At 42.1% G+C, this 27,594-nt stretch overlaps 1 protein-coding gene across 2 annotated transcripts in view; it reads left to right on the top strand.

Annotated features, from left to right (window-relative positions):
- LOC145458356 (E3 ubiquitin-protein ligase ubr3-like) overlaps positions 1 to 26,576 on the top strand; it is a 36,531-nt gene extending 9,955 nt beyond the window's left edge. The window contains exons 14-38 of one of the 2 annotated variants that reach the window (XM_080336703.1): positions 1,056 to 1,269; positions 2,216 to 2,398; positions 3,176 to 3,282; positions 4,469 to 4,556; positions 4,617 to 4,741; positions 4,802 to 4,886; positions 4,981 to 5,121; positions 6,281 to 6,366; positions 6,431 to 6,610; positions 7,411 to 7,564; positions 7,649 to 7,702; positions 8,609 to 8,677; positions 9,364 to 9,456; positions 10,224 to 10,379; positions 11,653 to 11,899; positions 12,706 to 12,869; positions 14,246 to 14,377; positions 14,685 to 14,851; positions 15,860 to 15,984; positions 16,985 to 17,162; positions 18,443 to 18,596; positions 20,381 to 20,478; positions 22,473 to 22,604; positions 25,558 to 25,789; positions 26,297 to 26,576. In XM_080336703.1, the coding sequence (XP_080192829.1) occupies positions 1,056 to 1,269; positions 2,216 to 2,398; positions 3,176 to 3,282; positions 4,469 to 4,556; positions 4,617 to 4,741; positions 4,802 to 4,886; positions 4,981 to 5,121; positions 6,281 to 6,366; positions 6,431 to 6,610; positions 7,411 to 7,564; positions 7,649 to 7,702; positions 8,609 to 8,677; positions 9,364 to 9,456; positions 10,224 to 10,379; positions 11,653 to 11,899; positions 12,706 to 12,869; positions 14,246 to 14,377; positions 14,685 to 14,851; positions 15,860 to 15,984; positions 16,985 to 17,162; positions 18,443 to 18,596; positions 20,381 to 20,478; positions 22,473 to 22,604; positions 25,558 to 25,789; positions 26,297 to 26,460 (3,528 nt within the window). In that variant the 3' untranslated portion in view covers positions 26,461 to 26,576. Of the gene's footprint in view, positions 1 to 1,055; positions 1,270 to 2,215; positions 2,399 to 3,175; positions 3,283 to 4,468; positions 4,557 to 4,616; positions 4,742 to 4,801; positions 4,887 to 4,980; positions 5,122 to 6,280; positions 6,367 to 6,430; positions 6,611 to 7,410; positions 7,604 to 7,648; positions 7,703 to 8,608; positions 8,678 to 9,363; positions 9,457 to 10,223; positions 10,380 to 11,652; positions 11,900 to 12,705; positions 12,870 to 14,245; positions 14,378 to 14,684; positions 14,852 to 15,859; positions 15,985 to 16,984; positions 17,163 to 18,442; positions 18,597 to 20,380; positions 20,479 to 22,472; positions 22,605 to 25,557; positions 25,790 to 26,296 lie in introns of both variants that reach the window. The other variant, XM_080336704.1, reaches the window with a different exon arrangement.
- The last annotated feature ends 1,018 nt before the right edge of the window (positions 26,577 to 27,594 follow it).

Genomic DNA, 27,594 nt, shown 5'->3' with positions numbered 1-27,594 from the left:
GAATTTGTAAAAACTATAGTTATGATTTCAATAAAAAAATTTAGGTCAACTCCTGCTTGTGGAATTCGTTTTTTGTGGTTAAGGGGCTCAATCATAATGGAAACTGAATATCTCAAGTCAAAGTCCTTTGAGTGACATTCATTTTTCTGTTAGATGTCAAGACTGCAACACGCTACGCTTGACGCCCGAGTATCATTGTACCTAATTGTTGGAAGTCTCTGATCTTTTGCTGTGTTGCTTATGGCATACAATAGGACTTTGTGGATATTGTGCGTGTGACCATTAGGGTTGTTAAAAAAAAACTTTTTTTTCCAAATCTCACTCGCCTAGTGACTAAATCATCAGGCTGTCCAAGAAAACGATGCACACCAAATTTGACTCGATTCCAACCAGTCAAGGCCGTGCAATCTTGAATTGAAAATTTTAATTTATTAAAAAAAATAAAAATAAAAAATTCTCAAATTTTTCTGTCAACCCCATGAAATTGTTGAGCTGTCTTCAAAGGCGATGCAAAACAAATTTGTGTCAATTCCGACTTGTAGAAGCGGAGTTATTCGCGTTTTTTGTTGATATTTGTCGGATTATCCTTGATCCGGGGATTATCAACGAAAAACTCAAATAGTTCCGCTTCTATTTGTCGGAATTGACTCAAATTTGTTTTGCATCATCTTTGAAGACAGCTCAACAATTTCATGGGGTTGACAGAAAAATTTGAGAAATTTTTATTTTTATTTTTTTTTAATAAATTAAAAATTTCAATTCAAGATTGCACGGCCTTGACTGGTTGGAATTGAGTCAAATTTGGTGTGCATCGTTTTCTTGGACAACCTGACGATTTAGTCAGTAGGCGAGTGAGATCTGGAAAAAAAAGTTTTTTTTGAACAACCCTAGTGACCATAGATTTTTTACCGTCTCATCATTATTGATAATTCCCAGTGCAACAATGCATTTTGTAATTGAAATTACGTGAGATTGGTAGGTCTTCGCCTCTGGTTTACGTTTCCGATGCCAATTTTCACCCAATTCAGACACGTTCCGTACGTTTTCAATTTCAGCTATGTGCCAACTTTATCAATCCGAATTCTTTTGTGTCGTCGATCTTCCTGAGATGTCGAGTGGCTCACTGTCTGGTGCTGAGCAACGAACCGAAACAGTTGACCCTCGGACATGTCGGCGCTGTCGGTCAGCCGGAGGAAGAGAAATTGAATAAGATGCTGGAATCGGCGTTCTCAATTCTGATCTCTGTCGTGGGCGTGCGTACGCATCTAGGTAGGTGGCGTGTTTCCAGTCCTGTTGAGTAAAAAGAGACAATTTCCTTTGACTTGCATATTATTTATCTATAATTGAATCTGGACTCTGCAATACGAATGTTCATGAGACTTTCTATTGTCGGGATTCTGCCGGGTTTTGAACGGTGACATGTTTGGCGCATTTTTGTTAACGAGACATGTACTATTTAAATTTTGGGTTTTGGCGATCATTTAATTTAAAATCCTTCCAAATTTTTCTACCTGATTGTTGGCTGTGTGTGGTTCAGATGCTACCCTCGTCTAAGGTGGTCACTAACAAGGACCTGCTTTTTTGGACGATTGCTATTAGGTTTCGCCTGTCAGCTTGCACTACGTAAGTTAGCGGTTGGTTATGATTACTTGAAACTTTGAAGGAAAACTAGAGGGTGGTTTTAAGATGTCTTTGTACTACCGGCAAGATGATGTAATGGCGTAGTGTCCGGCTTCTTGATAAGCAGGTCGTGTGTTCAATCCTGACCAGGTCCAACCAAAGGCCTGGTTAGTAACACTGGCGCTCAGCATTACCGGGACAGCATGGTGGGGTGTCTGCGCCTTACGGTATGCATATGCGCACTAGGGCTGTTCAAAAATAACTTTTTTTCCTCGGATTATCCACCAATCAAAGATAATCCGAGAATTATCAACAAAAAACTCCAATAACTCCGCTTCTATTAGTTGGAATTAAGTCAAATTTGTTTTGCATCGTTTATTAAGACAGAGTCATACTTGTTAGAATTGAACCAAATTTCGTGTGCAGCGTTTTTTAGGGTAACCTGACAATTTGATGACTGAATGGCTGGAATCCAGAAAAAACAAATTTTTTGAACAGCCCTAATGCGCACCTGTGGTATAACTATATACATTATACACTAGAGCTGTCTGCTATACTGGAGATGCGTTGCTAATTTAGACTTCGACGCTTTCAGGCATGTCTGACAAGGAGATTCTCGAAAGCGAAGTGGTTGCGATACTCGGCACTTCAAAGCTCACCCACAGTAATCTGACCGGACGCATACCGCAATGCCACGACATGCACGCCTGCGAAAAAGTGAAGCGATTCGCGGTGCCGTTGATGACGGTTATCGACGAGCTGGCTTACAAAATCGAAGGTGGGTCGGGTACTTCCATTTCACAACGTTAGCAGGAAAAAAACTGACTTAGAGAACGTAAATTTGGACACACTTCATAGCCCTGTCGGCATGATTGGTGTAGTTGTTGAGCACCCCGCTTCTTGATCCGTAGGGTGAGGGTTCGATCCCCTGCCGGGTCAGATCAAAGACCTGATTAGTAACACTGGTATCCATGACTTCCCCGCTTGGCGTAGAGCAGTGGTTCCCAACCTTTTTCATCGCCCCCCAAATTTTGTGAACCGAAAAATCGGTATACAAACTAATCATCGGCGGGTTGACTAAAAAAAAAAGGTCAACTTCAGCTCATTGTCGAATTATCCACTTTTGCAACTAAATTTCCGTGGGTTGACTAAAAAAAAAAGGTCATTTCTCCAACTTGACTCCAATATAGCCGTTTTTACGCGTCATCGCCCCCTTCGCTATTTTCGCCCCCTTTGTCCATTTTCGCCCCCCTATCGCCCCCTTCGTCATTTTCGCCCCCCTAGGCCGCCCATGTTGGGAACCACTGGCCTGGCGTAGAGCATTACCGGGATGGCATGGAGGGGTGGTGCAAGACTTAAAAAGCCTTACAAGGCTATATCTGCACATTGTCCAGTGGCATATGCACATCATGCACTCATGGTATGCATATGCACAGATCGTGTGTATTTATATCACGAATCGGTGAAAATGCAGCAAACCATCACAGAAAAAACTATACAACGTCCTATTCCTATGGTTGAGACAAATTTTCAGAATGCTGTTCTGTTCTTTTAGGTGATGCGATGACCCAAACGTTGTACGATCTCAAGGACGAGTCCTGGGAAAAGTATGACCCGGCCTTCACGCGGCACAGAGTCTTATACAAATATCAAGTGCAGCGGGTTGGTTTCATTTTTTTTTGTCAGATATTTTATGGACGTTCATCTCGAGCAGCTGTAATTCTCTACTTCGTAGACAGACGCTGCGGGGCCACAAAACAGAGCATTGCGCTTGGGTGCTTTTATGACAGAAAAAACCTAGCCTCGGAAAGATGGTTTTGAATATCTACACCATTGCTTGCAAATGTCTGTCGGCGTTTTGTGTGATAACTAGGACACGTTTTTCTTGCAGTTAAATCTGTGGAAAGCTGCATTCATTCATTCATTTTCGAAAAAAATTGCAGAAGTTGCATTTTGACCACATTTTGCTCGGTTGACTAAAAAAAAAGATCAATTTTCCGGCTCGGCTCATGAAATACCTGTAAAAGCGTTACTTCGGTGCTGATTTACGGTGTTTCGGTCGAATTTGACCGTGTATTTCACCAAAATCGAAAGCACTTTCATGAAAATTCGAAAAAGTTGCAAAATGTTGCAAAAAGTTGCATGAAAAATATGGACAAAAGTTGCACTATAAGATTCTTTCAAACAGCGTAAAACAGCATTCTACGTATCTTACGAGTATTTAGGAAGCTGCCGGAAGCTGTAAAAAAAGTTGCAAAAGCTGCGCAACCTTGCCCTAGTGATAACGAATTTCAAGCGCTCCTCCAAATGCATTCTGCGGATGCGGATGCGTAGAAATTTTTATCAGCCGATGGCAGTAAAGAGCCGCTATAATTCATTTCCTTGGTGCGGCATCAACAGCCAGCACGTATACTAATATTACATCGCCATTTGAGGATGTTTGAAAGTGTTTTTTTTATGTTGAAATTTTGACTCTACTTGGATTGGCATTTAGGCTTAGAGCTCCATCACCAGTGCCTGGAGAATGGAGACGAGCCACATTATTTCTTCAAATCAGACTCCTTACAATTTTAATGTGAATGCAATCTGCATGGCAGTATCGGACAGTGTATGTCGCTGATAATGCGTTGTCGCGCTACTAATGTATAGAGAATTGGATTGAACAATATTGAAAATGTTGGATAAGAGAAGTGTTTAAAATTTATAGCCAATAAAGGAAGGGTCCGAACTTAAATTCTGAATTTTGATAAAATTTGGCAGAATTCCCCCGTGTCTAGAATCCAAGGTTCCATTCTCGTACATCACCAAGTTTTCCCGTTTATGACGACCGCTCCGTTATATTTCTCAGGCACACACGAACTACTTCAAATACCTACAACGGACGAACAAGGTGTCTTCGGGAACGCTGGAGTCCAACATATGGACGCCCTACCTTCGTAAGTGTTCGTTAGGTTGCCCGCCCTGTGATGTAACTTCGATTTCTCTTTCGTTACCAGCGATACGCATAAGAGACCCCCGTTTTGCGCATTTGAACGGAATTTTGAACTGCCGGGCGTTGCATTCTGTTATTTTTGTTGTACTGTACAAGTATTTGCACGAACACGGGATTGTTACCGAACAGGTATGCGGAATTGAGTTGATGGCGTTATATTCTTACGCGCAAATATTGATTTGATTACAGTGTCTCACGATTAGTTTAGCTTTGTTGGAAGCGGCGTTGTGTGCGTCATCAGATGAGGAAGATTTGAATTCTGGATCTGAAACTGGTATGGTCTTGGTTTTGTTTCTGCCGCTACATACTGAATAGTGGTCTGGTCCCTTTTATGCTGTAATATTTCATAACGACGGGGTTTGTTTCAGATAATTTCGGATTCCCTTTGAGTGTGCCGATGCTTTACGACTGCGATAACATGACGCGTAACATTCGTATAACGATCACTCAAATTCAAGTGCACAACGAATATTCCTGTGATACGGATGACGCAGACGAGCCCATGGAAGGTGGCTGCTTCAATTTGTTGAAATATTATCAAGCTGGTTGTTCTTGTTATATTTCGATTTGACTATAGTGATTACAGAAAAAATAGTCAAAGCAGCGCACTGTTGACTATTGATCGATTACAAAAAATCGTTAGATTAGAATACTTGTGGTGTATGTGACATTAGGGCTCTTCAAAGATGACTTTTTTTTCTCAAATCGTACCGGCTACTTGATAAAATTGTTAGGTTGCCTAATTTAAGCCTACACACAAAATTTGGTTCAATTCCAGCCAGTAACCGCTTTGCTACAGGAGAAGAAAGTTTTTATTTATTATATAAAAATAAATAATTTTCTGATCACCCCATGAAAGTGTTAGGCTGTCTATAGAAACGATCCTCACCAAATTTGGTTCAATTCCAACCAGTGAAAGCGGAGTTACTGCCGTCGAAAAATTTTGATTTTAATAAAATAGTATTTACGGTGAGCACAACTATAATAAATAAACAAAGAATCGGTCACCGTAAATATTATTTATTCAAATCTCAAATTTTCGACGGCAATAACTCCGCTTCCACTGGTTGGAATTGAACCAAATTTGGTGAGCATCGTTTCTATAGACAGCCTAACACTTTCATGGGTTGAACAGAAAATTTTCAAATTTCGATATTTTCATATAATAAATAGAAACTTTCTTCTCCTGTAGCAAAGCGGTTACTAACTGGAAGTGAACCAAATTTTGTGTGTAGGCTTGAATTAGGTAACCTAACAATTTTATCAAGTAGCCAGTAAGATTTGAGAAAAAAGTCATTCTTGAAGACTGAAGAGCCCTCATGTGACTTATTTCAGTCGTGCGACAAATCTTAGTTGCAAACCAATGTGGTTCTGTCCGCCAGGTTTATATCCTGGATAACTCCGGTCCGGTCTGAGTGTTTCACAAAATTGACGCCGCTGGGTTGAAGTCATTGGAAAGCGGCGTGTCCTTCCTCCCCGTCAGTTATGTCCGACAGATTTAACAAATACCAGTGGAAGACTCTTAGTGCCATTTTGGCATAAAATATGAAGAAATGTACTGATTTCAACTTGTAGTCTGATTGCCAAGCCAGCCTTTACAAGGTCTGGCTTCTAAATCAGACCTCTTAACGATTGATATAGCTGATCCTGTGTTAATCGAATTTCCAGATGAAAGCATGGAAACGTCCATTCCGCCGACGAATGTGGGAAGCCCAATAGGTGGCGCTACTCCTGAGCAGTATCTTGGTGTTAACGTAAGTCCGTAAATGATTCTCGGTTAGTTCATGATAGCTAGCTAATCTGTTTGCCGTTGAACAGGAGAGCATCGTTAGCATGCTCATCAAGTTGCACGAGCGCTATCTGGGAGCTTCTGAGAAGTTTTCGTTGCCCGCGGAATTGCCGAGGGATTTCGAACGCAGAGTCGACGTGCCCAATGGTGCCAACGTCACGAAGCAGATATTGATGCTGGCTGCGGTCAGGAGCAGCGAAAATCTGGACGTATGCGAGGCTATCGGTTGAATTTGTGTATTAGTATTCCAATTTCACATTCTTTGCTGCGTTTTCAATACGCAATACAACTTCTGCTTGATATCTATTAATCAGTAGGTTTGGAAGGTGTATTTAATCGCCTAACTTGTTCTTTGCTTATATCTAGCCTGAATTTCTCAACCTTGAGGTATAAATTACGGCGAGAGGTTTCGACTGGCTTTTGCTTATTATACTTATTGAGCAAGACGTGGATTGAATTTACCTGACTTTGTTCTGAGATTTTCAAGACCATGAATCCAAAATTCAAATCTTGTATATTTCACCCTCTGCCACTACTGCTTATGGGTTTTATGTAAATGAAAAGGAATTCTCGTAGCTTGCATGTCCATTAGGGCTGTTAAAAAAAAAACTTTTCCTTCAGATTTCACTGGCTACTTGATGAAATTGTTAGGTTGGTTGATAAAACGCTGCAGACTTGGATTTGAATGAAATAGTATTTACCATGACTGACTCTTTAATAAGTTATTATAAAATCATGGAATTAGAAATTTTTCTACTGCAATAACTTCGCTTCTAGTGGTTGTATTTTTGAACAGCCCCAATGTCCATAGGCCTGCCAGAAAAACACAGCTGGTTAATCTTGATATTGCCGAAATCCTGTACAAGCGCTTACGTCCAAGGATGTAACTCTCGGCATTTTCCATAACGTAACTTGTAACTCAGCACACTGTGTGATGTCGATTCTCACGATTTTGTGTTCAAGCTTCACCGCAACCTCCATAACTCTTCCACAACTTTAATTTCAAAAGGCCATCACTGCAATGCGGCCACGCGTTGGCAACAACGGCGACAGTGCGTCCGTATCAGAGCGAGACGCGGAAAGGATGAGGCGTAGACTGAAGGCGCGGGAAATGCAAAAGCGACTCCTGCAGGACTTTGCGAAGAAGCAAAGGGAATTTCTGGGTAGGCGACCAGACGACTGTCGTATTAGCCGGGCTATGCGTAGGTTTGATTCTAAATAATCGCGGCGCGCGTTTTGCCTTTCAGAACAAGTCGATCTCGATCTCGACCTTGACCTGCCGGAAACGAGCAACGATCGAGGTGTGTTCACGGTGTTATTTCGCTCCTATGATCCTCTGTGACAAATTTTGATTATGTATATGTCGAGACTGGCGATGTGTGTTTAATGCGGAGCACAGGTCGCATTAGTCACGATGTACGCGTGACACGCCTTTTTTGTGTGACGAGGTGTTACGAATTCTTGAACCTGTCAATCGGATGTGCATACTGGGTTCTGGTTGCGAAAAGTCTTATCGTGTCGTGGTTTTGATATTTTTAGCATTTTCCACACTCCTGCGTCACTGCTCCATTGTTTTCAGTGATAATCTGTTTGAAATGACGCTTGAAAGAATGTGGGTTATCGCGTGCATCATCGGATTATGCTCTCGATTTGTGTTTTCGGGAAGTAGAATTGTTTGAGACTGACGGTGTAACCGTCCGTAGTGAGAATACCGTAGCGCAATTTCATCGAAAACCAGACGTTGAATTTCGTTAAACTGTGAATAATGTGAAATGAAATATGTTTCAATACAATGACACACGCAACGCATCCCTTAGTTAACACCTCTCATCAAACACTACACTTGTGGTGCAACAGAAACGCCATGCATAATTGAAATATGTGATAAAATATTGTTGTTGTAATATATTATTGTACGATATCGATGTTCACGAGTGATCGACGATCTTTGCGATATTATTCTGTGTCGGTTCCTGTTTTTATGTAGGATTTATTGAACGATATCATTTATGTCGTATCATATCTATGAGATTATTAAAAAAGCAACTTATCCAACTTTCAATGAAGTCCAGGTAACGTATTTGAGTGGCAGCCACAATACCCAGTGATTATCTGTCTTGCCTTTTTACGAAGGCTAATAGCCATTGATAAGCATTTCTTCCTAATTCCGTTTTCTATGATACCTCTTCACGCGTCTTGTATTCTAGGAAACGCTGACACCAGTGATGAAGATAAGTATCGTTGTGTGATATGTTCATCGTTGGAACCGAAATACTGTAAGTGATGGTATTCTGCATAAGATTCCTTTGGACTGAGTCACGTTTTCTATTGGTCTTGGGCTTGTTGTGTTGTGCTTAGTCGAACATTATACTAATATTGTACCTCTGCCATTGTGACAAATGGTCGAAATTGATAAATTGTGCGTCATCGATGGTACTCACACAAAACACTATCGATAACATTTGACCTGTAAGCAGCGTTTTCGAAATTTACCATCGCATTACGTGAATCAACATTTGCGAGAGATCGTTAGCGGTGTGACCGATTCCGATTTTGATGTCTAAATTATCTTTTATGCTCCATTTGACAAAATCGAAGAGTAATGATAACTTGTTGACCCCGAGCAAGCGTAACTTTCCAAGTTCCTCTACCGAAAATAACACTCTCAAAAACGCTGTTACGATTTGAATTCGAATTCCATGTGTAGCTTCAGGCATCATTGGAGGTTTTGTGATCGTCATCACGACACGAATGTTGATTTCCTGTTGTACACGATGTTCTTTCGTTGTCTTATTTCTCCACAAATTGGATAATATTTGTCAATTTAATAGGCGCTGTCCACTTATTGGTCGTGTTGGAGTCATTCAAAACATAGTCTTTCGCTATCTTTTTAAAGCAATCTGACAACAGTTCATTCGCTTGTGTGATACTAGGTTTGACTTGTCACATCTTTTTTCCGTAGTGAACGTTACGCCCAGCGTCGACAAGTACAGCATCAATACGAGATCCAAGATCATGTGTTTGATCGGTCTTGCACAAACGTCTGCTTTGCTGGGTTGGTATTTTTGTTACTTTCTATTCGACTACACAAGACATACAGTGCTTAGTTTTTAATACTTCATGGTGCTAACCACATTCCCATGAATGCTGCGTATTTATCGCATAATTATTGACGTAAACTGAATAGGGTTATCTGTACACAGCTGTCTCTTTCTCATTCAATTTGAGAATCGTAATTTTGTCAGATTAGGCTGTAGGCGAACTTGGTTTCGGATACATAGACTCGAAAGGAATGTCATATCAACAAGAAAATTGCCTTTCATGACAGTACACGGTATGATAACAGCACTCGTGTACAAGTAACCTCGATGTAATTGATTACTTGTAATTTCTGAAATCTTGACGGCTCAATCAGATCAAATTTTTCCATTGTAGCTATGCCAATTATTCCATTCCATTCCGTTTGCGTTGCTGCGAACAATTCAAAAGTTTCGATGCGAGCCACACATTAATTGGAAGGCGGATGCAATCGCGAAATTCTGTCACATTGATGCCCGACATTAGGGATTTTGGTTATTCTGTGTGGAATTCAGACCTGACGGATTTCTGGCCGTTGCTGTGAGCGTGATCTCTACAAGAAATGGAATAGTCAGTTGGCCAAAACGCAAAATTAAGTCATAATTACTGAATATTTGTGTCTATGTCTGGTGACGACAATGTCTTGAAATCTTATGTTTGAATTAACGTATATGCTGTGTCACTTTGTGGCATCTGGTGGCCAACTCTCCCGCGTTCAATTTATACTAAATCTGATGATTTCAGGACACAGGATGGAATCTGACGACAGAAAGCCCGTTCCCCCTGGTGCAGCGCCCGTTGAAGTTAAAAATTGCAGAAGGGTTAATGAAAAAATATGGGACAGTCTACGGCTGCAGTTTCCTACTCAATACGACAATCCATCTATCGGCCATTGTATGGGTAAGACTGGTCTCGTTTCACGCAATTTAAGACATGGATTATTATCATTCCACAATCTGGTTGGCATTGCCGGTTTCGATGTCTTGGTCTACCGTTCTAACCAGATACACACACACACATTCTCTCAAACCCCACTGCGTCAGATTACAGCTTTGTTCTGTGTAAACCCTATGGCGTTATTGAGATCATATGAATGCCGTGTTTGCTGGCTCTGAGTGAGACATTAAACTTTGATTTCCAAATCAAGCGAGTTAGAGTCGAGTTATTCCGTGTATAGTGACTCTATCTCGGTTAGATGCCGGAATTTTGTTATGGATATGTATATGGCAAAGTGTGACATAACAATCACAGTTCCGAGCGGACAATCGGACTACGAAATTCGCATTGCATGAATGGCAACAACAAACTTTGAAGTAAACTGTATAATGGTAGCAGCACTAGATGCAAAACCGAATGCACAAACAAAGCAAACTAATATGAGATTCTTATAGAGGTTATACATAAAGTCTTGTTTACTGAATAATTGTAGATTCCACCACTTTCAAATGAAACAAGGAGCTACCCGTGCAATGCCGTTATTTCTTTACGCACAAGAGAGGTTCTCACTCAAATGCTGACTAATTGACGAAGTGTATACTTGTGAATCGTTTGGTGATCCTGTTTTCGCGAATGAATGTATTATTGCAGTGATTCTCAACCGTTTTGCTGGCATGGACCCCTAAATCTCTTAAGAGGTTCTCACTCAAATGCTAATTAATTAACGAAGTGTACGCTTGTGAATCGTTTGGTGAACATGTTTTCGCAACTGAATTTATTATTGCAGTGATTCCTAATAGTTTGGCTGGCATGGGCCCCTAAATCTCTTTTGTGTGGTCCCATGAGCCTTGCGCTAGATTAATTGACCTCAAAAATGGCCTTTTTACACGTTGGGGTGCAATTAGTAGCGTTCCTTTCGGCAGTGTGTATTGGGACGTGTGGGAGAATTGAAAATAAGACAAAACGTGGACATTTATAACGGATAACGTAGTTTTATAGTTTAGCTTCAACATTGGCTTTTTTAAAGTTAATCTGCGAACGCCTGAGGGGCTCATGGAGTCCAGGTAGAGAACTCCTGTATTATTGCAATGGCCGTTGCGAATAAAGTATTCTTCATGTTATATACCACAAACCACCTATTTCAACATTTTTCTACCGGCTAAATTGTGTTGCGTATTATTTCCATATGCTCCATATTCATAGCAGTATTAATGATCCCTATTTTTTCGCCTTCCAGGCTGGGAACTGGCGCCCCACGTTTCGACGTGCGGACATCACGTGCACGCCACCTGTTTCGAAGAGTACGTGAAGTGGGTTAGGCGCGACACCACGGGGTACCTACGCTTTGAGGGAGGCGTGGGCTTCATGTGTCCACTGTGTCGGCAGACATCTAATGTGGCCGTGCCTTGCAATATCGCGAGAGTGGCTCGAGACGATTCTGGATCGGAAATGTCGTCTGGGAGAAGGGACGATTGTTTCAACAGGTAAATGAGACGCCGATAGCTGAGCGCATTTCTACGCAGCATTGTTAGAGGGGTTTTTCTCTCTAAAAAAGATGTGGTCTCAATTGAAGATAAACTGTAAAAAAGGTTTTAGCGGCCACCTTTTTCCTCCGAAAGTCACTATTCCAACTGCAGCTTGAAGAATTGAACGAGTGTTACTTTCCACTCCAGCTTATCTCTATGGTGTCACCCCCTCGATGCTATCAAGCAAGGAACTTAATATTATTGTCAACCGATATTATGAAGGAATATTACTTTCACAACTACATTCATTGCAGTAAAGAAGTTATCAAATCAAAGACTTCGTGTGCCCATTGTCGAGAGTTAACGGCATAATAACAAGCATACAGAAGAGATTCAAAAGAAAACCAAATTGGAAAAGTATGACGTAATAATACAATAATGAAAAATTAACGCTAGGCAGAGTCAGCTGTACCGATAGTCACAACAAGAGACGAGAGAAAATCAAATTGTACAATAATACACGGAAGACAACACACAGACAAATAGCGGTATATAGTAATGGGAAATTTTGAGATTATATAGAAACTCTTTCTGCCGACATAAATCCGGATTGAAAGCAATACTTGAGTTTAGTACCGCCAACCATATTTTCAATTATTATGAAGGAACTGTGTGTAATGATACCACGACAGTCTGGGATTGAACCCACAACTTACCCGGTCAAGAAGCCGCACGCTTCACCATCGCGCTATCTCTTGTCTGTTCGACTTGGCCACAACGTCAGATCACATTGTTAGCGCATGAAGTATTGCTTCGATTTTCAGAGGCATTTCCGCGATCAAGCGAAACATCCTGAGAAAGAGAGAAACCCTCACCACCCTGAGCGCGCTTCTCAATCCCGAAGACGCGAACTACGGTCAGCACGACGAGGTTTTCAAAGCCTGCTTGAAATCGCTGGACGGAATTCACAGCGAAAGAGCAGCGATGGGTAATCTTTTCTTGGTTTTCTGTGTTGTTTCACATCGCTGACCGCCTTACGCTGAGGTTGGCGAGATGTCTTTTGGTGCTACCTACTGAATTTTCAGAATGCGGAACTAGAACTACTCGCTTTATCAAAACTAGGACTCAATCTTAAGCAACTTACTAAATTCCAAATTAACTTAGAAAGATTGGAGATAGAATTGGTATTTCGAAAGACCGGGGTTTGAAATAAGAAATGGGAGGGGTTTTATCCCCTGACCTAATGTATTTTCAGATCGCACCTATTGGCAGTGCCTCTAGCAGGGTTGTAACCAAGTTGCAAGGTTCTGAGTTGCAAGTCGTTCTCACTTTTATAGTGTTGACTCGAGTCATGTCGAGTCATTTTCATACGAAACGTGCAGGGCAGAGCCACCCGCGTTAGAGAATATGAGGGATCTGTGAAGCCGCGATCAGCCCCACACCGTGGTCAAAAAGTGCAGTGAAATATATATGGTTGGGAAAATATATCACATCTTTATTGAGATATAGAACTGGCATTGTATTCTCTATGGTGGTGTAAAAGGTACATATTTGAATATTCCACATCGTTCATACCGATGTGATGTCATAATGTGTGATACTCGAACACTCGACTCGACTTAGGGCAGTGGTTCCCAACCGGGGGGGGAATCCCCTCTTGGGGGGAATTTTGAAATTTTTAGGGGGAATCTGGCTTTGGCATTGTATCGGAAGATACACTGGGTTCACAATGTTTTTAGATTTTTATGGTATAGAACTGTTAAGTAGAAATTAGTTCTTTACAATTGTATGTTTCTTTGGCGGATTTCAAGCTAGGTATATGTTTAAATGCCTTCCGTAGCTATTACACCCCATGATATACTGAGGCTCACGAGACGATCGACTAAATTGCTACTAAGCAGGAAAACGTCAAGCCGAATTCAGCACAAGGCCGCTAGTGAAATTGTTTTACTTTTTAAGCCAACATATGAGCTAACGTGAAAAACATACCGTACCAAATTCATCGATTCAACTCAAGTCCATAGCAAGCGGACTTGGTGATTTATTTTTCGTCAGCGGCTACCCGACCGGTCAAAAACAGGTCAAATTTGACCGTACCTTACCAAAGTTTAGTGCGGTCTGGATTCGCCATAGTTCGGACATATCTGAATATGTTTGGCCATTAATTGCTCAGTCAACACATGATTGCGCGTTAAAAAGCACATTTGTTTAGTCACCGGCAACTTTTTCATAGGGGGGGGAATTTTAGCTGAAATATCGGCCAAGGGGGGCACGAGACGAAAAAGGTTGGGAACCACTGACTTAGGGTCATCTATCAGTCATTATTTCCAATTAATATTTCTTACGGTACTTTTATTTCAACAGCGGACGGAAGGACCAATATCAGGTCGCTGTTGCGAGGTCAGCTGGAGTACGGTCTTTGTAAGCTGGGCGGTGCGCTGTGTGACTCTGCAAAATTACCGGCCCTGAGTCCTGTCAAAAGAAATCTACCGATAGGTATTCGGAGTTCTATGTCTTTTATCCTAGCACAAAGAGTTGCACAATAGAATGTTTCAAATATTTCCGAAGGAGGTATGGCTATACAGATTCTTCGAGATTAAGATTCGAATTATAGTTACTGAACTCGTGAAAACCTCAGAAATTGAATGTAATTCCGAATTCAAAAGAATATTAAAATTCGGGCAAAGAAGCTTTTCTTCCCAAATTGGGAGAGAATTGTATTACTGGCATTGTGCTATAACTAGTGAAATATCTAGTTGGCCAAGTCCGCTTGCGTGGATTTGCTAGATTTTTTCGTCTCCAGGTCCCATGTTTCACGTCGTCGCGAAAGTGGTGTCGACGAAAACCACCTTGTCTCACTGTCGTTACGTCGACAGTATTTTGGACTGCCTTACCGGCGGGGCTTTGCATCCGATGGACTCGGTCTCGTGCCCGGTGCTGTTCAAAGATCCGTTTACTATGCTACTTGAGGTGAGCTGGCTGTCTGGTGCCGACGCTTTACGGGTCCAGTCTCGCGTACGTTGAACGGGCACTGTGCTATAAATAGTATAGGGTCTCAAATTGAAGTCCAAGGTGTGAATAAGCCACCGCATTCCAACAGCAGCTAAATTATTTCACGAAAGTACCATTCCATCAGATCGCGACCATTAGAAAATTGTATCAGGTCTACGGTCGTTTATTTATGTGTACTCTGTCGTCGCTAATTACCCGGCATTCTTGAAATCCGTCTCAAATGTTTCATGTTCAGTAATTGAACCGATTTTAACAGGAGGCCTACTTTAGCTTCATATGTAATGAAACTATGTATAGAGACTTACTTTGATCACCTAGACACTGTTAAACACTGTTGTTCACATCAACTTGGTTAACCAATTGATATTTGGATTATTTTGACCTGGCGGTACTATGTCGGTTTGTCGTAGAACCTATTTACGATAGGCATGGAACCACATCTGTTTCCACACTGGACAATGTGCTACTGTATAGTCATGCTCGGAAGTAGATAATTGAGTTCCTGTAATATAAAGTCGAGAGTTTTGTGAATGATAGATACTCGCCTTGATCTTTGATGTAAGGTTTAATTCACACTTACATAAAATCGGTATGAATGAATCCTTCTATTCGTGTAAAATTCTTGACTCGGAACAATAATGCGTTACGACATGGTTTCACAACGTCTCGCCTTTCTGTTTTGAACTGTGACAAAAAAGGCAATTCTGCCCGGCTGACATATGACGGCGAATCACGGCACGATTACGTATCATCGCGCCCCCGAGGCAAGCCGAGATGGAAACATTCGAATGTTCCGAGTCCCGTTAAGCTAAACACAACACAATGTGTGAGATTTAATCTTATTTACTGCACGGCATGAATTTTGCCTTTCGTACGAATAGTTGACATTTTTCGATGGTCCTTATCTTTCTTATCTTACATCGAATTTTTGTGCCGAAAATACTTTTCCTTTGTTCTACATCACAGATTTGCCTTTCCTTTTACCCTCTTGCAATCGAAGAATATCGGGCGGCCACGCGCGTCGTATATAATTTGTGTTTGATACGGGCGTTGATTCACGTATGCTGCAAATTTTCGTCGGACGAACGAAGGTAATTATGTGCTTTTTCAAACGTTCAAGCGTTTTCGCCGGAATGTGCTAGGGCGTCTTCTGAAAGCTTAATTACATCGCGTTCTTAATTGCGAGGTAACCGCGAAATTGGTCGTTTGTTGGACGCGATTGCTGTAATTATGTAGTTTGGTCAATTACGGGATCTGGTATACGGTCGGTAAATATTAGGTTTATGCGTAGTCTTTCCGTGAGTTTGTAGAAAAAATTTGGCTGACAACATGATTCGCGAGGCGCAGATGCGCTTCGTGCCATCCTTGTTCTATAATTAGCGCATCTGGTCGAACATGATAGCCTTGCCGTTGTGATACAAAAATAATTCCGTCCATTTTCTTTCTACTTGTGACATTCTCATAACGTACTCGTCAATATGTAAGGTTAGCCATCATTATATTTGTGGTTTTGTTAGTGAAAAATTGAATGCCTGGCATTGTTTGGCGGCCTTTATTCGAAAGCATATTAAAGTGGTCAAAATTGTTACTCTCAGTAAAAGTAAGGGAATCCAATAGATTTTGACCCAATTGCAAATGGCGATATCCAGGACATTTCAAAACTATTGCGAGTGGGTGTAGGAACGTATGAAAAGTACCCGACTAGTTTCATGAAGTAGATTTGGTCTGCAGTCGCATACTTTTAGTGGCTAATCGGAGGTGACGGCTTTCGAATGGTAACGGCTATCTTTACCCTGTGAATAGTTGTAATCTTTGAAAATATAATCAGTCACCGTGGTCGGGGGGACATTTCGTACGGTTTGTGTGGCAATTTCGCTCGTGAAGTGTTGCAAAATTACCCCGAAATTACTTTCTACTATTCAAAACCAATTGGTGGTTTTGCGTGAAAAACTAAGGAGTAGAATTAGTCTAACACTTTTCTAATTGAGGAAGTAGAACTTACTAGGCTATCGCGATGAAGTAAAAGCACTTTGTTACTGCCAACCCCAGTCAATAACTCCTCGCATTTTTATCCCCACGCGCGTATTACAGCGCTTGGAAAGCCAAAGCGAGCCGTGCGCTCGAAAACAATTACGACGCGTCGAATCTGAACTGTTTGTTGGGTCACGTTATAACGAGATTGCCGGACTGCATTTACGACGGCAATGTAGCGGGCGCGTCCGCCGTATCTTCGCCAGAACTCTTCACCTCTACGGTGTGGACCAAGCAGGTATTTCGCTTTGAGTATGAAAGTAATACAAACTTATCGCAAAACTACTTCTGCTTTTAAAAATGCGAAACGTGCGAGACGCAAAGGTAGATTATACGTATACCCGCATGGACTGCAATCACGTTAAATACAAAGTGAAGCCTATAAGTTGTCATCGTTATTACTCAAAACAGAAGTAGAAGCTGCCATTTCCCTGCGAAAAATTCATTGTTCCAGTCCTAGTTTTGTCTGAAACGCGCAAGTAGAGGGGGCAGTTGTCTAAAATCATGGCCACTTGGCCTAAAACACTGAAAACTGTTAAGTAGAAGCGGGTGCAGCGTTGTGATGACTTCACTCGAGTCCGATTTGAGTCACAATTTTCTCGCGACTCGGCTTGACTCGAGTCATTTTCTCAAAATACGGAAATGACTCGACTCGACTTAAGTCAATCTGTGTATTGACTCGAAACAAGTCATATGACTAGAGACTCGGAAGGCCAAGACCGACATTTTATTATAAATTTCGAAGAATGGTATAGTAACCACAATATTGGGATGACGTGTATTGGTATTGGTACTTGAAAATGTGACCATTTGATATCACCAAACAGTTATAAAAAGTAGGTTCAACAAGACTTTACCTGGAAACTGAGCAGTCAACGCATTGCCTTGGACTCGGGTCATAACACCATGACTCGGACTCGAAGCTCTCCCCGCGGACTTGTACTCGGGCTTGACTCGGTGGTGAAATGAAAATGACTCGACTTGACTCGAGTCAAAACTACAAAAGCGAGATTGACTTGTGACTCGGAGCCTTGTGACTTGGTTAATGGTTACAACCCTGAGTGGGTGCAGTCTAAAAACATATCATACACAATCATGACGATTTCACATATAAAATCGATGCAAACTTACCCCAAAACTGCTTTCTACTTTTCCAGATAGGAATTCTAAAAAGTAAATAGTCATAGTCAAATAGTCAAGTGGAGGTAGTTTAAACATGTAACCATTTGACTGAATAGTGCAATTACGCAAAACCTACATGAACAAATTTATCCCATAAACTAATTGCTAATTTCCAAGACGCAAATTGTAAAAAATACATAGTTATGCCTAAGTAGAAGTGAAAGTTGTATAAAAACAAAACCATTCGAATAAGTAGTGCAAGCAGGCAAAACCTACTTGAGTACTAGGGAGAAGTAGAAATACTTCTACTTCTACAGCCCGCCTCCTACTAGACAGCATGGTTGCCTACAATGTCGGATATCGTGTCTGTAGCTGGAATTGGGGTGTCTCTTACAGAGCGTGGAAAACACCGTCACCGAGTTTTGCCTGCATTACATGCGTTTGGCGTCACTTCTCCAGTTCCACATTTTTCAAAAACCCGATTCCGCGCAAGAGTTCCCGTGCGCCGGTGACGGGAAGAATGAATTTCTCCATCTCGTCGAGTATTTGGGTAAGTATATTTCGAGCGGGAACATTGATTTTCTTTCGTACGTTTGATAATTTTCATTGACCATGCAAATTGGTCCATCAGCTTTCGTCCTCGGTTTTCCAAATGAATGGCAACCCCCCTCCCCGATGCCCGGGTGTTAGCGACCCTTAAGAGCCGCCAGCAACAATTTGGTCGATTGGGCAGTGCTGAGACTAAAAGGCGGTCGTTGTGGAGTATAGAGAAATGTATGAGAAATCTGTGAATTGATATCTATATTGGTGTACTAAAGTCAGATATATGCATATCTAGTCACTCTCATTAGAAGCAATCAGAAATCCCCACAACTCTCTCCTAGGTGTTGATTGTCATGCAACAACGAGTTTTCTAACCAACCAATCGATCAATGAACGGAGTCCTATAAGGCAGCGAGGTCTATTTATTGAGCGCAGGTCCTGAATACCTGTACTACAAGGATGTATTAAGTGATATCAGAGTACTTGTTAGCATCTAATATTCCGTTGTTGTTGTGTGCAACGCTGTCCTTGGCGCTGATCTATGAGTGCACCGCACCCTGCGACGATGGAAGCGAACAAAATATGCCACTGGAATTTGCGTCCTCGAATCCGGTACGCCGTCTAATTTGTGACAGTGTTCGCAGTAAGGCGCTGTTTATGTCTCGGACTTCAAGTAATTGCGTCGTTTATATTCGCTTCCGTTCTTTATAAGGCACTTTTGTTGCTTCAATCTTGAGAAAGGTAACACTCCCGGTTTCGGTCCGACGCGAAGTAATTGTAGGTGTCAAGTTATGTCGGGCGATTATGTAATGGAATGGTGTGATTATTCTTGGATTGCGTTGTACAACTTCTTTGTTGCTGTGATGTGAGCGTGTTTTGGTGTTACCTGCGGAAATGTTGAATTGTGACTTGTATATATTACTACCTTTGCATTGAAATCTCAACTTTAACGCGAAGCAGTATTCAATTCTTCGGGTATTGTCAAGCACTTACCCTTGGTAAATTCTTTATGATTTTATTCTTAATGTCTACTCACAAAACAAGTGTGTCAGTAATCCAGGCTCTTTTATATGGTGGGCTTGACTCGGGGATTTTTAATGCTACATTTACAACAACCTCTGAATAGTTTTTGTATTCAAAAGAACTTTTGCACATATTTATGAATGATATTGTCACAATGCGGATCATTTATCACTGGCCGATATGCAGAATCGAAATTACGACAGATTGTCCTACCGATTATAGTCGGTCGGTCAGCCGATCAGCCGAGACGCACTTCTCGTTTTGAAAGTTGCCAAGATTGATTAATAAAAGGCTATGATGGCTCATCCCCATCCCTATCTGAATTTTCACAAATATATCTTCGTTCTAATTTCATTTTCTCTCTTACCTGGAGTAACGGAAGGTTCTACTTTTTTGCAGTACTCGTGTGGGTTTCAGTTATACAGTTGAAGTGCTTCTTAGAGGTATAGAGCTTCAATATACAATTGAATAGTATATTCATATTAAAATGAACCCGAATATTTTCGGCTGACACTCCGTGAGGGGCAAACGTCAGCAACCAGCAGAGAATTGGTATATCTGCATCTCTTCCATTTAGCAGTGAACAGTAATGAATACTTCGCTCGCCTCGGATTTGAACGTGTACTGATTCAATACGACTCAAACGCTATAACTTGTTAGACCACTGACAAGGAAAAATGTGGAACATCGCACGCACTCGTGAATGGAGGGCCAAGCACAGCTTGAAGATATAAAAACTTGAGCGTTACTCTGCATTCCTTTTACCAGGGATGGACAGCGATGTCGCAACGGAAGATTTATCACCCGTCGTGTTCGCAAAATGGGTGCGTTCGCCGAAGACCATCATCGACCTGTGGTTCCATCGGGTACGTGTTCGTTTCTATTTCGTAGCGCGACGGCGCGCGCGAAAACATGCGACCATTCTCGAGTGTATCGATGTCTATTGCATAAGCTACAGATTAAGATTGAGCGTGAGCTTGAGATTAAATTTCAAAGCGACGTTGTCTGCCTTGGGCATCTCGCGATGAGTGACTGGAATTAATCCTTCTGACATTGTCTTCTGTTGAAATCGAATGCTGACTGCGATTTAAGACCTGTTTCGGGCATCAATCAGGATTCTCGAGTGTTGTTGATGTGGCTCGCCCATGCATTCCCTTCTAAAGCCTTGAATCCAGGAAGAATAATGTTTTGTAGACCTTCTTGGCACCTAGCAAGCTGTTTTTATACCATCAGTCCATATGCGCATCTCCTATCTGTGTCCAATGGTCCTGCAGGCTAATTTTGGATCGAGAATTGTATAAATGTAACAGAAGTATAGAAAACTGCATTTGCAATTCCAGAAAATAACAGCGTGGGCTCGCCTCAAGTGCTTGACGTAAATATCTTCAATCGTTCGGCACATAATATCCTACGCATTTTGTTTAGGGTAGTGTGTAACGTGTAACCGCGCATCGTGCCGGGCCGTGTTAGTCGAATGACCGTAATCCACGTTTTCCTGTAGAGAACCTCTGAATTATCGAGAATCCTGGAGAGAAATCTGAAAATCTGAATGCGGCACCAGGCACCAATGCTTGATGATAAAATCGTAATATTGAGTAATGTTCCATGCCCGCTACGAAATCGATACGAGATGCCGCGGTCATTGACGGTGGGTTTTTAGCCTGCGATGATTCGGCGTATTATCGTGCCAGTGTGAATGAAGGGTTCTATACCAATACCGAGAAAACCATTACCGATAATGGACATTACCGAGAATGACCAATGTCAAGAATATAGCTTACTAGGACTGACGTTGTCGAGAAATTTATACCTGAGCAAAGTGAGCATCGATACCGAATGTGGCGACGCCGTGATGCACACACAGGACCTGTGCATATGCATAACATTGCCTGCATTGCATATATTACATTCTCGGTAATGTCCATTCTCGGTGGTGACCATTCTCGGTAATGGCATTCTCGGTAATGGTTTTCTCGGTATTGACCGGACACCGAATGAAGGTTCTACCATCTAGATCAGTGGCTCTCTAGTCTCTACGTTTGTAGCTTATGGACCGTAACATTTCAAAATCAACATTTTGCGTTCGGACGAAGTTACCTTAAATGTAATTATGACAATGTATAATGTATCAACTGAAAATCTTTTACTGAAAACTTCAATACGATGAGAGATTTGCTGTTGCATTTCCGGGCGAAGCCGTGTTAAAAAACTTGATTTTGATTGTTTGGTTTCTTTCAAAAAGACCGCGCCTTTGCCGTTTGCTAGCCTCTATCATTGTTGATTTGTACTGTCCAAATTCAGCGAATAATGTTTTTAAAACTTCTTTATAGCTTCCACCTATAACTGGTCTTCAAAGAGACGTACGCGACCTCACAGTATGGTGCAATACTTGTAAATTTGACGTACAGCAAGTCCAAAGCGGACCAAGAACTGTATATTACGACGCGACGCGGACAAAATACACTCCAGTTTAAAATTTAACAGTTTCGTTTCTCAATTATTGGTTAACCATCGACTTGTTGCGTTTTTCAATTGAGATTTGAAACTGTAATATCTTCAAGCCCGAAAGTTCGAGAACCCCTGCTCTATTCTGTAGATCAAGCCTGAAGATATCATTCCCGGTATTGATGCGAGAGCGTGAAAGCTCACGCAATTTACGCTCGATCTCGTGCTTGGCATAATGCCAGTTTCAATTGTGTGCCATGAAGACATATCGGCGCGACACTACAAGAAAATCCGCGTTCAACACGTGCAATCACCCGCAATTTACCCAAATCTCGTGTGCTTATCGCGGAAATCAAATGTCACCGCGTGTACATGCGCGTTAGCACCCTTCTAGAACATGACGTCTTGCTTCCAGACTTTGCGATTCATCACGGGAGACCCTGCCTTTTCGTACAACATCCTCGGCGAGCATTACTTGTGGAGCCAGCCGGCGCTCGTGACGCTGCCGGAAGACTACACTGGGTTGTTCGCGGCGTTTCGAGACATTGTAAGTATGTCGCTGCTAACCGCGCGAGTGGGTAATATGGTAGATTTTGTTCTTGTAACCAGAGATGGTCGGAGTAGTCAATTACTACTCGAGTACAAGGCGAGAGTGCATAAATTTGCGAATATGAACTGTTCGTTGCAACATTCAATCACAATAGTATAGAATTCTGTTTGCGGTTCGTTATATTAATATTTTCATCGATACAACACCACCCAAGATTGCAATAAAAAAATATTCAGCGATCATTATGCAAGGGGATATTACCGGCGGTTTTCATGGCGTGTAAAAGCGATGCACACCATCCCAACACTAATTTCTCTACCTTACAAGATTCTAGAGTATAATCACATCGCTACTGTCCGCCACTAATTTACAACCGTCATAATCCCTTGTCAGGGCAATTTCAAATATGTTTCTCGTGTGATATTCTAAATCGTGTCCGCTTAGGATTACAAGTTGACATCGACGCTTAGCGTCTGGACGAGGGATCAAGCTGGCGATTTCTCTCATTCGCTTGCTGGGTAATCTATTTGTACCGATTATCATGAGTCGACGCTACAAGGCGTTCAATGTAGCCGGCCGTGTAATTAACAATTAGCGGTGTCGTTAAAACGTATTTGTTATGGAGGACGATTAGCGATAGCCACGGACCTGTAGAAAGTGGGAAGTCGCTTTTATCAGTTTATGCGCGCCAGACTTGGACAATTAGAGTAATAATAGAACTAGAGCTATAGTTTTTACAGATTAGATTGGAATTAGAATTAGTGGATTCGCGAAAACTTGGACATTCGGTTAAGTTTCAGTGCGAAACAAGTAAAATGCACCCCAGATATAACATATTGGAAACTTCATCCACCGCTGCCTTCGTTATATTAGATACCTTGAGTACTCATATTGAACTTTCTGCAAGGCCCGCGAAGTTATGGTGAATACCAATAATTTAATTGTGATTGTTCGATGTCCTTTGAACTAAATAGCCTCTGTTATACTGATGAGTGTCGCCTAATGGCACTGTCCTAATTTAACGAAGTTTGTTTTAAATCTCTGTAGCTTTCACATATAACTTGACCGAAACGAGTTGTAGGTTCCTTTTTAAAGTTCTGTGGCGAAACGAGATAGTAGCTCAAGAGAAAAAGAGCCAGACAGCATTGTTGCGTCCCGATGCCAATCTCCATAACAATGAAAATTCGAGGCTGATTGTGGGAGTTCCAGGGCCACGAGCGGAATAAAATTTATATTTTCGTAATCAGTGTAGAGTCAGCTTTCGATTGATACCCGTTTTACCAGATTTAATGCTCGGCAAGCCGGTCAAAAATGACCGTCAAATTGCCCGTAGCCAAATGGAAATTGTGACGTGATACAATTTCACTGAGGCGTGAGATTTGCCTGTGTCGACACCATATAGGACACTATGCTCAAAGTAGACCATGAACTTTCTCTAGCGACACAATGCCGAAAAACACGTCGCAATCTTCTAAATGTCTACTATGCCGTAATGTAACAAGAGTTTGTAGATCTCATCTGGAGAGTGGAACCTTGCGTCACGTGGTAAATTTAACCGCGAATTCCGTTTGCAATTTACGTACCGTAACGATCTTGTCCTACCGTACGTCATAAAGATGATGTAAAACGGAGATAACCAGTTCGTTAAGCGACGCGACCTTTTCCATCGAGGAAAACCTGCGATTCTAGATGTTCCGACCTTTTTAAAACAATAGTACGTCTGTAATTGGGAATGGATTACGGACTCGTTACCGCGTAGCTTACGGCGCCTCGACGGTTGACCTCAACGTCCAGAATGCGTTCCGTTTGTTATGGGGATAACACGATTCCGTAGTTTTCCACTGGAAAAACGGCTGTATCTTATTTGTCGCTGTCAATTTTGATTTGTCTGGCGAAATTTGTCAATATGGAAACCGCGAGGTCCCCCGGTGTCAAACGGTGTGCTTGACGCGCTTGACCTATGACGTGGTATAGACTCCTGAAACGTGCTTAGCGATAGTTTTTCGAATTGTCACATTCGTTCTGATCGCTATCTTCGCGATGGAAGTAATTTTAGGTCTAGAATATAGATGTGTTCGTCATCGCGAGATCCAGCGCTCAACTTTCTGTCGGCGTCTGTAGACTTCTAGATTCTTGTTGTTGGTTTATTCTGGTATTGTGACGGCGGATACCGCGGTTGTATGACGATGCGATGCTGCCCGCGTTGTAATTTGAGCGATTTTGACTAATAATCACGAAAAACCGTAGTGGTTGTGATATGGCTTCACGCTTGGTGAATTCAAGTTTTGAGGGCGTGAACAAATCAGGAACATATGTAGCGATTATAAAAATATGATCTTATGGACTCTGGTCGTATCGCTGGCACGAGGATTTAACATACCCTGAGGTTTTAATATGAAGGCACATCGGTAAATTCGAATTTTCAGTCGGAAGTTTTAAGCCAATCATTAAAAATGCGCTGTGTTGACAATATTACGTCACACTGTCCGGAATCCATTTTAAGGAACGTCGAACGTATCACATGCAATGAGCATATCCCTAGTTTTAAACACGAGGCCGCGTTGGTCGAATTCAAATTTCAAGCTAATCATCGAAATGATCAGAGTTCACACTATGACGTCACACTGTCCGCATTCAATTTTGAGTCGGTCCTGAGCTCTTGCGGCCATTGCTAGCTCAGAGTCGTCACTACTAGCACCGGCGTAAAATTCGAACCCCCGTCTTTTCGAAATGCCGATTCAAATATATCGTAGCTTCATTTGCAATGCAGTAGTTTGAATTAGTTAATGAGATACTTCGTAGTCGAATCTAGTAGTTGTATTTTAGCCAGTTGCGGATTTTTAAAGGCCGTTAGTTCTAGTTCTAGTTGCGCGTACGTCAAATCTAGTAAATGATACACCTGTGTACGAGGTATGAATTCTCCGTAAGTTTTCTCTTCGCCTATTCCCAGGTGTGCGCCTCCTGCAAGGAGCCGATCCGGGAGCCGTGCGTGTGCCTGCTGTGCGGCGAGTACGTTTGCTACGCGGGCGCGTGCGCGGAGAGGCGCGGCCCGGAAAACCGCGGCCCGGACAACCGCAGCGCGGTCGCGCACGCGAAACGGTGCGGAAACGGCACCGTGGTGTTGCTGCACGTCAACAGGACCACGATCGTGGTCGTGCGGGGAGAGAGGTCCTGCGAATGGGGTGGGTGTCACCGACTTTTGTTGCTGTTATTATCTTCTATCCCGTCGGATTATTAGCTGATACTGGTCGGGATTAGAGATTTCTGCTGAAGTGGAGGTAGAAGTAGGCATTGCTAAGGCATGCTGCAATCATTTACACTGAAGGCGGAAACGAACGGCTTCAAAATTAGTCTCAAAAAGTATATTTGGTCGAGAGTTCGCATTCTTTCACCGCACAATCGGAAGTGACTGTTTTGAAATTGCAGAATCACGAAGTGACACCACAAATAAGGGCAATATTTGAAAATATATTGGGTTACCTTGCTTCGTGGTCGATTTCATTCTATTCTAGGCACAGTTTCACTCTTACAAGCGATGTAAGCGTCCGAAAACTAATTTCTACTTTTGTAATGCGAAGTAGAAGTTGTCTAAAACAATCCATTCCAGTAAAGCATGCATGTAAAACCTACTTGGGTTCTCCGAAAAAGTATATCTACTCACAATCCGAACTCGTTTTCGAACACGGCAGGCACATTGTACTTGGACGACTATGGCGAGGAAGACCGGGGATGGAGGCGTGGCCGGCCTCTTTTGTTACGTAAGCAGCGGGTCGCGATACTCCATTACCATTGGATCAACCATCTCTTCGACAGCGCCTGCAGGGACTGGAGAAAGCATAGGAATTTGTTGTGATGGGATGTTGATTTATTCTTTTCTTTTGCGCGCGCTGATAATAATAATAAATATATTTCTTGTTTGATAGTCTGCGTCTAGTTCGTTTTGAAAATAAACTCCATTTTTGCGCTGTACCTGGTGTGGGTTTCGTCTGCTGGCAGCGGAAGAGGCGTATGGTATAGGCCAGTTTGTTGTTTATGGTATTCGTGGTGTTTGTCGATCACTATCGTCGTTCACACCAGACCAATTTTTCTTCGCCAACTTCCAAGCACGGCCTACTCCTATAGGACGCCGCGTACCCATACACGGATAGCGTAGTGGTTTGATCCACAGCTGCAGCACTAACTAAAATGACCAATGTAGTCAAAACACCATGAATATCAAATAAACACGGATTATGTATGCGGCAGTTGAGGGCTGTTCCTGATTCATTCATTCGTCAATTAATTTCGTCGTTTCACAACGCCGAGGTTGCGATAAATTAAAAGATCGGAAGGAGTGAAAACGAGTCGGTACCATCAGACTCCCAGATTGACCTATGGATAAAAGAACCATACGCGCATTCAAGGAAAAGTAGCCGGAGATAAACAGCGCCGAGTGAAATCTCGTGTTTGAGTGATCCGTTCGAGCATTAGGCGACAGGCGTGTCACTCAATATGACGTCGGTGTGGATTGGAAAGGTTTAATAACTAGTTGTAGGCCTATACCTTGTCTCCTGTCAGTGGTGTGGGACGTGGGCTGATCACCATCCCACAGAAATGTCAATTCCACCAATGTATGCAGCTTTGTAGTTTAATTTTTGGATGCTGTAAAACCTTCACATCTTTCATTGTGTCGCTATAGAAACTATAGGTCTCTATCGTGTCGCAGTCTTGTGGTGTATTGAAGTGATAAATTGAATTGAAGCAATCGAGGGTTCAAGAGAAATACGGTGTGGAAAATATATTGAACTTATAATGATCGCTGATAACATAAATCTGTGCACAGAATGAGGCATGTTCAGTGCTCGGAAAATAGTATCCGAAGACTCGACTGGAATCATTACATTAGGCATAGCCTACTCGCTTCGGATTCGAGTACACCAGGGGTGGGCAACATACGGCCCGCGGGCCGGATCCGGCCCGCGGACAGTTTTCCGTCTTACATGATAAT

This window comes from Botryllus schlosseri, chromosome 16, assembly GCF_051294905.1.
Source record: "Botryllus schlosseri isolate E-star chromosome 16, Bs_hap1, whole genome shotgun sequence".
Taxonomy (NCBI): Eukaryota; Metazoa; Chordata; class Ascidiacea; order Stolidobranchia; family Styelidae; genus Botryllus; species Botryllus schlosseri.
Note: the sequence above shows the minus strand (reverse complement) of the source record. Positions and strands in the feature narration are given on the sequence as shown.